Here is an 11,347-nt window from a genome sequence, read left to right as displayed (position 1 = left end):
CTAAATGGATAATAATATGGTGATTTAGGTTTTTAGGGATTTGGAAAAGTCAAAATCACATACATATAAAAGTTACAATGCTTACAATTTCTACAATAAAAGAAGAATAGCAAGTGGAAATGGATATAAAGCTTACACTAGGAAGATAAAAGGATGAATAGTGACATGAAGACGAAGAAGATGATCGGGGAAGAAGAAGAATCATGAATCTGATATGTGAAGGTGATACCACCGTTGATTGACCGACGATGATACACCGGCCGACGATGATACACCGGCCGACGATGATACACCGATTGACGATGACTCACCTCCGATTCAGATCTGATTAGGTTCGTCGGTGGTACACCGTTTGCATTTGGTTTTGGAGTCGACGGAGAGGGAGGAGTGAGAGAGAACAAGGTGGTTACAATGTCAGGATTTTGCTTTAGATGTGAGAGAGATTATTGTTTTAATTTATTAATATTTTATTTATAATGATATACAAATTTGTGCTAAATTTGGAAAATTTGAATGTGTGTGCTAGTTTTGAAACAAAAACTTAAATGTGTGCTATTTTTGTCAATTACCCTTTTTTTGAATAATCAAAAATTGATTTTTTTTTTTGCAGTTACTTCGGTTTAATGAAATAAATAAAATTTTCGTAAACAATAAAGATACCTTCGTCTATGTTAGTTATCTAGTGAAATAATGTAATCGGCAATAATGTAATCGGCAGGTCACACATTACTCTCAATATCTTCAGCATTACACAAAATTTCTCAAACCAAAACAGATGAGGATGCTATTTGTTAATAAATAATCCACCGAAATAAAAATCCTAAATAGACTATTTTTGCAAGTGTCCACTTCGCCCATTTTGTATTTTGTATAAACTAGTGACTTAGCAATTATATTATCAATTTATATCCTAAATTTACTGGTTTAACAGATTAACCATTCTATAGTTGCTATTGAATAAACCACAAAAAGTCTAGTTACGCAGAATATCTGGGAAAAAGATCTATATTAACATTTTCACAGCAGAAAACTTGGAGTCGAGACTTATTTACATGCAATGCCATTGTAATTACAATCAATAAAATTTTTAAAAAACAATAATACAGCTTCCTTTGCCGAAAATATAGAAAGTATAAGACCTCTTAACTTCTTCCTTGGACTTCAGACCTAATTTTCTGCACATTCAACAATCAATCATAATCAATTACTATTACTTTGATATCAAATCTCCAAAGATATCACACCCATAACATCATTGTATTCCTAAACATACGCAGATTACTAAACGTAATATTCTCAATTCTATCAGCAAAAAATCTAAACTTCCCCACAATAGAGAATCCCATATATTCTTTATTTTTTATACGCAATCATACCAATTTCCAATTACAAACTATATAAACACAACCTCACCAAGATAGAGTCAAAACAAACAAAGCTAAATAAATCCATACCTAAGACAATGGTGGCTTCTTTTGCTTTCCTCAAAGACATTCGTCCATACAAGACTGCATGAAGAATCCAGGTCAAAGTCCTTCATAATTGGTGCCAATATACTCCTAACACAGGAGAGACACTTTAACTCATTTTGGCTGACGAGACGGTGAATCCATCACTCTTTACATAATCTATTCTCTTCCTAACTTTGTCTTCCCTCACTATTTTATAATTTATATTATAGGGAATGAAAATACACGAGTCCGTGAAAAAAAACTTGGTGAACCGTTATGTCAACCACCTTTCCATTGGCTCATGGAGGTTCATCGAGACCTTTTCTCTGACTCATGCGGTTGGTCAGTTCCGTCCGACCACTCATTTGTACAAACTTAGTTTTGTCAATGGGACCTATGTTGCTGTTAGTGATCCTAAGTCCGACTCAAACTTCCTAAGCTTGACAAAGTTTGCAAGTGTTGAGGATCCAGTGCTTAACACTAACATGTTGATTGGTAACTTTTTATGATTTCCTCTTATATTCTTAAAATATCTATGGTGAAAAAAAACATTGACTTCCTCTAATGGTTTCTATTATGTCGAACAAAATTTACAGATTTGATTAGTCAAGTGGTGAACATTGGTGATATGGAGACAGTTGAAGGATGCAAATGGTTGCACAATTGAAAAGGTTGAAGGAGTTGAAAAAAATTATTCAACCAAATTTCGCCATTTGAATGGAAGAGGTTGAAGAAGTTGAAAATAATTATTCAATTCATTCAACCTAAAAAGTTGAAAAAATAAACTAATCCTACTGCAAAAATGTTCAACTTGTTCAACCAATATTTTGGAGCTGAATGGGCTGAATATTATTCAGCCCAATTTTATTCAACTAAAAATTTTCAATTCTTTCAATTTTAAGCAACCATTTACAGCCTAAGTTAACAACAAGCCAATGCACAATCTCGTGTTTGAGATGCGGGACGAAAGGTAACATTTGTCTGCCTAATTCTAAGCCTTTATTCAAAAAAAACATGAACTAAAATCAAATTTTGATTGATATGGACGAGAGGGTATCATGTACCTTGTGGGGCTCATTTGCTGACAAAGTCTTTAGAGACAGCCAAGCATCAAATGGTGTCATTGTGGTTTGCGTCCTCAGATTTGTCAAAGTGAAAACATACAAAGGTAATACTCCGCTCCCACTTTCCTAATAAAAAATTCAAATGAAAATATAATGTCTTTATATCAAATATAATTGGATCTAACCGTGAATTTGAGGGGATTTCGTGATAAACTATAACACGGAAACCATAACAGGTGAAGAACCATATCGATTCAGACGAATTGAGTGTTGCCCGTACGAATCACCAATATTCCGATCCAAATTATCAAAACCCGATTTGTAAAACAGATAATTGCAAATAGCAAATTCATTAATATCAAAACGACAACCTTCAAACCACGATACTATGCATTTTGGATCAGGAAATACCTTTGCGACGACATAATTCTGGAGATTATGAAATCAAGTACAGAGCAACATCGATGGAATCAGACACTGTAGGAATTTTATTCGTTTCAGGAGAGAACAGAAAAAGGACCATCCGACAAAAAAAGAAAAACTATTACTTTGTAAGAAACTGGGCCACGACATTTTAACCCATCAATTAAATTTTTTGTAATGGACCTCAGCATACCAAATGTTAATATACAAAAAACTTATGGTGTGAAAGTAAAACATAAAGTAATATATAGATATACTTTATTTTTAAACAGCAAAAATATGATTAGGCATTGTTGTTTATGATGCAAACAAGTGTCTAAAATTGTATACAAATAAGTTTGAATGAAACATATAAAATTAAATTATATAGTAATAATACATTTAACATATAAACGCAGACAAATAAATAATATTTTAATACCCAGTTTACATAAACTCTAACTACAAAATTACTACAGTTACAATCTTTGGGTTCATAAACTTTCTTTTTTAATAGATATGAAAACAATAAACAATAAAAAATCGGCCAGTGTAGTTATAATACTATTGAAAATAAAATATATACAAAAATTTCCATTGAGATTAGAACCGTACTGGTTCATCGTGTTTGGGAATCGATGGTACAGTTGGCCTTTGGATGGTAATCAAGTCAGCTAAAGAATAAAAAAAATGACTATTTTGTTTAGACAAGTGGTCTGTAATTTGCAATGTTTCGAAACCTGATCCGGAAAACAAACCGGACAACTTTCCGGATCACCGGGTCAATAGGTTGACCTGATCCAACCGTTGGTCAACAGTTTACTGAATTTCACAATATAGAAATATCATACATATATATGTTACATAGGTTTTATGAATATCCATATAAAAATATAATAGAACTGGTAAAGAGATTTTTACAGGAACAAAATTAAAAAAAAAATAGACGTGGCCGAACAAAATGAAGAAAACCACACTCTTAGAAATAATATATTGTCCCACATCGGAAAAGTTAGAGGAAGTAGTACTCGATTCCTTCTTTATATAGTTGGTCTCTACATTAATTACTTTTTACTTACTCCTTCAAATTTGATAATTAGATGTTGGGTATAACCCGGACCGCCGGTTCAACCACGGGTTAACGGGTTTTAGTCGGGTTTTTCCGGTTCTATCCGGGTTTTTAAGTGTCCCATTTTTAAGTATAACCCGGACCGGCATACCTTCCGGTTCGCGGTTAAACCGGTTCAACCGGCCGGTCCGGTCCGGGTTTCAAAACTAATCATATTGGGGATTTCATTGAATTAAATCTACGTTCTTCACACTGGAGACTGTGTGGGACCGTTTTGGTCATTCTGGAACCGGAATAGAGGAGTTTAATAGAGACTGGAATGGACTTCACGATGCTTTGGTGTTCAAGAAGGCTTATGAAGCAGATGGTCATGGCAAAAAGGGTTGGATGTGTGGTGCTGCTGACTCGAGCCTTTATGCATGGCTTGCCAATGCTGATGATTACTTCAAGGCTAACTATTTAGGAGAAAACTTGCGGAAGACGGGTGGCCTCAAGAGTATTTCTAGGTTTGCAGAGGAAGAGGCCAGGAAAGAACAAAAGCTTATGAACTCTCTAAACGTAATGGTTGAGAGCAAAACAAATCGGTTGAAGAAGTTAGAGGAAAAATATTCAAAGGATTCGATTAATCTTAAGTATGAGACTGAAGAAAAAGAAAAGATTCTCCGTGCTTACAATGAAGATGGAGTTTTCCTACTAGCTTCAAGAATTGCATCCCTTTGAGAAAGTATCGTTGCATCACCCAACTATACATATTTCTATAGATATATTCGTTTTACATTTTTTCGTTTTGCATCTGAAGATCTGACGGGAAGACAACAAAAATCGACTGATCACTTCAATAGGATCTTTGCTGATCATGAAAAGCAAAAGGTGCAGCTGGAGTCTCAGATAAAAGAACTTGAAATTAAAGAATTGGAGTTGGCAAAACGGGAGGCAAAGAATGAAACACAGAGGAAATTGTTGGCAAAAGAGTTTGAACAGGTATATGCTAACATCTTCCTTGAAAAACTAATTTCTGGACTGCCTCTTTCTTCTTCTAAAATTTGTTCAATGGCATTATTATCAGAGTGCTGCTATATATAGTTACGTTCAACTAGCTGGCGTGGAACAACAAAAGACCACAGAGAAAGTGCAAAAACTGGCTGTAGATCACAAGGTCTGGGAATGCTTCCTTCTTTAAAAAAAGGCTGGCTCTTTAACTTTATGTGACAGGGTCCTGCCGTGTTTTTAACCTTAGATGCAAAAGGAAAAGCTTCATAAGAGAATTGCTGCACTGGAAAGACAGCTTGATCAGAAACAGGAGCTTGAACTGGAGGTCGAGCAACTGAAAAGACAGCTGGGACTGATGAGACACATGGAACTGGACGGTTGTTCTGAAATTGTGAACAAGGTGGAGACCTTTCTTAGAGACCTTAGTGAGAAAGAAGGAGAGCTTGCGCGCTTAAATAAATTTAATCAAGATCTTGTTGTACAAGAGCGGAAGACCAATGATGAGCTTCAAGAAGCTCGAAGAGCATTGATAAGCGTAAGTAGATCTCTTATATTCGAACATATTTTCTTTGAACTTATCAGTCTCATAAAGGAGCTAGGTGATTCTTTGCATATAGTGAGTTTACATTATTATAAACTCTTAGAATTTTATAGAATTTGAGAGAGACGAGATCGCATATTGGTGTTAGGAGAGTGGGGGAGATTGACACCAAACCATTCATGGAAGCAATGAAAATAAAATATTGTCAAGAAGATCTGGAGGATTGGGCAGTTGAAGTTATCCAGCTCTGGGAGGAATATCTTAAGGACCCAGATTGGCATCCGTTTAAACGGATAAAGTGCCGAAGAGGAAGATCTGTTGGTGAGATGAGGAAAAACACACTAGTCTAGAAGCGGGTCCCGATCAGAATTAACCCACACAGCTGATGAACGTTAACAGCAAATTTAGAAGCATATAGGAGAAGCAAATGTGAGCTTGCAACTGATGTCAACTTAAATTATATCTTCTACTTGGTTGAGTTTTATATACATATGATATTTGTTTATAGTTTGAATTCAAGTTTGGATCGCTTAGCAAAGGAACCGATTATGCTTCATACAAACTTTGTATCTTATTTCTATGTCCTGCTTCCAATGTAAACATTCTCCTTACATTGATCCAAAAATATAACCGTTCAAGTCCTTAGGGCATCCACAATGGGGGGTTATATTTTTGGAGCTCTTATAATTTTTAATTACTACATTATGTACTTTTACTAGAATAAGAACTTTGGAATTCCTAATTAAAATTTTTCTCTCCAATGGTGGGTTATAAGTTTGAGTCTCTTAATTTGAAATTTTTCCCTTTGTCTTTGCATCTTTGGCACAATGGAGAATGTGAAGACCAGAGACAAAAGAAACAAAATATGGAACAGATCAACAAAGCAAACTGTTGATTACCAAACAGAGATTAGACAAATTAATTGTATTCTCTCGATACAATGATTACCAAACAGAGATTTGGATACAAGATGACAAAGTACACAAGAAGATTGCACTCACAATGAATGAACCATCAGACTGAAACACGAACCATTGCTGAGTGTGGTTGGGCGTGGGCACCAAGTCCATTTAGATTTCAAAGAACAACAACACACACATGAGATTCTGGTAGCTCTAAAGGCCTAACCTTCAGCGATGTAATATCTGCAGATAACAACACAACATGAGAAATAATGATTTAGTAGAGCTTGTTATACCGCGCCATCAGAGATATCATATGTTTTCAGAGGTTTACAAATCGCTAAGTTTGAAAGCAACACAATTAAAAAAAACACACAGAGAATGAGATGCAGAGATGCAGAGATAATTATATCCTGAACCAAAGTAGAACTACTACTTGTCTGAAATCTCATGTCTCCGTGAATAATAATAGATTACTTCTAAACATAACTAATATGCAAAACGGACAAGCCAAACAACAGCTGCAGATGAAAACATGCAAACTTTGTAAATCTAATAACACACCAAAGAAGAGTTGACTTTACAATCATATCATATAGAATAGCATCAAACAAAGAGAGTTTAAAAAAAGGACAGAGAGGTATAGCAACCAATATACCTGGAACTGCATCAGAGCATGGGTAGGCTGCAGGAGAGCTTCAACTAAGCAGAACAAGGAGCAAGAGGTGTGAAAGTGTCTACCAATTTGTTAAGCCTTGTCTGCAACAGAGCTAAGCAAAAAAAAGACTTACAATATCAAGCCAAGCCTGCAACAAAATAAAACCAGTACACCCTAACAAAGAATGAAGAAAAACATATCAAAACTTTTGTAACAAGCCAACGATTTCCAACTGAGCAGCTAAATCAGAACAACAATCATAAGCAAAATAATGAAGCTTGCACAATATTTTGAGACAATAAGAAAGCTACACAGAAAATTTTTCTAATCAAACCCAACAAATAGATTCAATTTTGTAGCTAGGAGAGTACTTGTTCGTGTTCGTGGAGAATTTGCATGGAACCGAAGCCCTCTCCTCAAACCATCACCCTCTTTCTCTGCTTCTTTATCCTGCAAAATCGCAAGGTGCGATGTCTAGTGCTAAACAATAAAAACAAATTGATGCACAGGAACAACATAGAAACCAGCTCCACGGTTCATGTGTTCCTCATATTGACCAGGATTCAATCCGGTAACAAGACCCGATTCCAGTCCAATCTCCTTCGATTCCCGTCTTCTCCGATTGAGAGATTTGCGAGAGAGAGGAAGAGAAAGAACACAATGCCAAAAAAAAAAAAATTGCTCTCGATAAAACTCTTTATCCAACCATGCACTGGTCACAGTCTCTAATCCAAAATTGAGTATACTAAACAAGAGGAGCTTTTTTTTTTTTTCCTTTATGATTTATTTTTTTCTTATTTTTTCTTATAACCTCCTCTTAAAACTCCTCATTGGGAATGACCTTAGTAACTAGATCTTACTCATAAAATATATACTCCCTCAATATCATAATAGTTGATTTTTATAATTAACACAAAAATTAAGAAAAATAATAAATATTGTATTATTATTAATTAAATTTATTTTATATTCCTTTTAATACTTATTACTTATATTTTTCTTATAGAAAAAGTTTCCATTGAAATTAGAACCGTACTGGTTTCATCGTGTTTATGAACCCGATGGTACAGTTGGCCTTTGGATCGTAACCAAGTCAGCTAAAGAAAAAAAAGAAATTGACTATTTTCTTTTACAAGTGGTTTGTATTGGTAAAAACAATATGATTAGTTAATAATATTGTCACTATCATACAAAAGTAATAATGATCTATATTGTTGTTGTTAATGGAATACCACTAAAACCAAAAGTCTAGTATATCTAGAATATAACATTGTTGAGATTAAGAGTAAGAGAAGGCTTTTACGTTTTAACAGAGGAAAAAAAAAGTGCGCTTTGAAATTTCAGATCCAACCTATTTCTTCTTCTTCCCTTCTTTTTCTTCTTCATCTGTTTTTTTTTTCTCTTTCCAAATCTTGTAGTATACGACTATGAATTCTGAGTCTGAAGGAGTGTTAATTCCGTTGGTCCATGAACATCTTATGATGCCTTGGAATGATCTAAGAAAAGGCGATTGTTGTGGACTCTTGGAAGATATTAGTGATGGTTATTACTGCAAAAGCTGCGACCTTTTCCTCCACAAGAAATGTGGCGAGTCTTCGGAATTTATCAAACACCGATATCACCCGAACCACACTCTTCAGCTTCGAAGTGAAGGATGTAATTACTGCAGTTTATGTGGAAGGAGCATCAGTGACCTATTCTATCGTTGTGATATCTGTGATTTCGACCTGGATATATACTGTGCCAAGTTCCCACCACCAGAGGTTATTGAAATTTCCGAGAAACATCACCACAAGCTCATCCTTCACAAGGAGCTGTTCGAGTTCAACTGTGATGCTGAATGTGGAAAGATTACTGGTGCTGAGTTTCCTTACGTATGCTACGAATGTCAATTATTTTTCCATGTGGGTTGCATATTGCGTCCATCGAAGTTAAAACACCTGTCAGAGGTAAACCATTCTCTCCCAAGACTCATTTCGTTTACATGTAATGCTTGTGGACTGAACGGAGATCGAAGCCCTTACATTCGTGTTCAATGTGATTTCATGATTCATCAAGACTGTCTTAACTTACCATGCCTCATCAACATTAATCGGCATGATCACCGTGTTTCTCCAACTCTTGTTCTCGGTACTGTGAATTCTAAGGGAGTGTTACTACCTAATTTTCACGAGCATCTAATGACGCCTTGGAATGATCTGAGGAAAGGCGCTTGTTGTGGAAGCTTCGAATCTATCACTGACGGCTTCTATTGCAAAAGCTGCGATTTTTTCGTCCACAAGAAATGTGGTGAGTCCTCCAAATAAATCGAACACCCATCTGACCCCATTCACCCTCTTGAGCTTCAGGCTTATGGTAGACAATGTTGCGATCAATGTGGAAGGTACAGCAAATTTGATGTATGCTATGCTTGTATGTACTGTGACATAGAAGTGGATCTTTACTGCGCCAAGTACCCACCACCACAAGTTATTGAAATTCCCGAGACACATCACCACAAGCTGACCCTTCTCAAGGAGTGTATCAAGTTTGATTGTGATGCTAAATGTGGGGAGATTGGTGATGGGTTTCCTTACAAATGTCTCGAATGTGATTTATCGTTTCATGTGGATTGCGTATGGCATCCGCAAGAGGTAAATCACCCTTTAGAGGTGAACCACTCTTACCACCCCTCGCACCCTCTTAAGCTCCACACAGGTCAACCACCCGACTATTCTGAGGGAACGTGTCGTCTTTGCACAAGAAAGATTGATGATAAATTGTTTTATCATTGTTCTTCGTGTAATTTCACTGTGGATATGCGTTGTGTATTAAATCCACCACAACAATCTCTTCTGAATTTGAGAGCTCATGACCACCAACTCACACTTCTCCCAAGACTCCGTACTTTTACATGTAACGCTTGCGGGTTGACCGGCGATCGAAGCCCTTACATATGTGCTCAATGTGACTTTATGATCCATCAAGACTGTCTTGACCTTCCACGCCTCATAAGCATTAATCGACATGACCACCGCGTTTCTCGAACTTCTGTTCTTGGTGTTGTCAATTCTGTTTGTGGAGTTTGTCGTCAGGAGGTGGATTGGACTTGTGGAGGTTTTTCTTGTCAGCGATGTCCCGACTATGTCGTTCATTCGAAATGTGCTACTAGAGAAGATGTGTGGAACGGGAAAGAACTCGAAGGAGTACCTGAAGAAACAGAAGATATAGAGCCATATGTTGTAATAGATGACAACACAATACAACATTTCAGTCACAAAGAACATTACCTAAGCATCCACGCTAATGGTGTTCTTTGTGACGATAACAAACGGTGCAACGCATGCACCCATCCCATCTGTCTCCAATCTTTTTATGGATGTGTGGACTGTGACTTCATTCTCCACCAAAACTGTGCTGAATTGCCTAGAAGGAAATGGCATGTGCTACACAACGAGCGTCTTACTTTAGTTACAGATGTGGTTGATTGGTTTAGATGTGATGCTTGTCAGAGACTTTCCAGTGGTTTTAGGTACCAGCATGGGCAGAAGTCATTTGATGTTCGGTGCAGTTCAATTTGTGAGCCATTTTTCCATCCAAGTCATCCCGATCATCCCTTATATCACACTTTACCAGATGGAGAGATTAAGAGTTGTAATGGCTGCAAAAAGAAGAGTGATCATGTGCTAGGATGCATTAAAGATGATTGTAGATTTGACATATGCTTCGAATGCACCGCTCTACCACAAGTGGTAAAGCATAGAGTTGACGATCATCCTCTTTCACTATGCTATGGCGAAAAGGCAAGTGTTAAATACTGGTGTGATATTTGTGAAAAAGAAACTAATCCCGAGACATGGTTTTACACATGCAAAGATAACCAAGCTAGTGTGCATACAATGTGTGTGCTCGGAGACTTTTCAAATCTCATGCCAGGAAGCACAAGAGAGACTTGGTATAGATATTATGAGGTAGTGCTCAATAATAGTATATCTCGTCCATTTTGCATTTCGTGCGAGTTGCATTGCATTTTTCCAATCATCTTAAAGACTGGAATTACCTCAAATAAATACCTTTGCTCTTTAGAGTGTCAAGCGAACGATTAGGTGAAACCCAAAATGAAATAAAAAGCATGTGAAACCAGGTTTTTCTTTTAGATTTCTTGTAATTTTTTTTTGTTTATGTTCATTTCCATTTCTGAATATATTTACTTAATGCATTATCTAAGAATCTTGTAATCTTAAATATGATCACTACAAGAAAACAAGGAATTGCCGACTGCAATTTGCGA

The 11,347-nt window shown here is 36.3% G+C and overlaps 2 protein-coding genes and 2 long non-coding RNA genes across 4 annotated transcripts; 2 read left to right on the top strand and 2 right to left on the bottom strand.

Moving 5' to 3' along the window:
• Nucleotides 992–3,071, bottom strand: LOC104737566. Its single transcript, XR_759755.2, has 4 exons — nt 2,927–3,071; nt 2,516–2,641; nt 1,455–1,559; nt 992–1,175 (listed from the first exon to the last, which is right to left on the bottom strand). It is a non-coding gene; the product is annotated as an uncharacterized LOC104737566 (long non-coding RNA).
• On the top strand, nt 3,608–5,867 carry LOC104738507 (factor of DNA methylation 3-like). The gene is made up of 6 exons (XM_019234629.1): nt 3,608–3,631; nt 4,245–4,665; nt 4,786–4,967; nt 5,053–5,142; nt 5,224–5,511; nt 5,631–5,867. The coding sequence occupies exons 1-6, from the start codon at nt 3,608–3,610 to the stop codon at nt 5,865–5,867; spliced, it is 1,242 nt and encodes a 413-aa protein (XP_019090174.1).
• LOC104737564 lies at nt 6,368–7,777 on the bottom strand. The gene is made up of 3 exons (XR_759754.2): nt 7,449–7,777; nt 7,078–7,189; nt 6,368–6,662 (listed from the first exon to the last, which is right to left on the bottom strand). It is a non-coding gene; the product is annotated as an uncharacterized LOC104737564 (long non-coding RNA).
• Nucleotides 8,505–11,162, top strand: LOC104738506. The gene is given in 1 exon segment (XM_010458671.1): nt 8,505–11,162. A coding segment is annotated over 1 exon segment (2,658 nt).

This window comes from Camelina sativa, chromosome 13 (assembly GCF_000633955.1).
Source record: "Camelina sativa cultivar DH55 chromosome 13, Cs, whole genome shotgun sequence".
Classification (NCBI taxonomy): Eukaryota; Viridiplantae; Streptophyta; class Magnoliopsida; order Brassicales; family Brassicaceae; genus Camelina; species Camelina sativa.
This window is presented reverse-complemented; position numbering and strand designations above follow the sequence as displayed.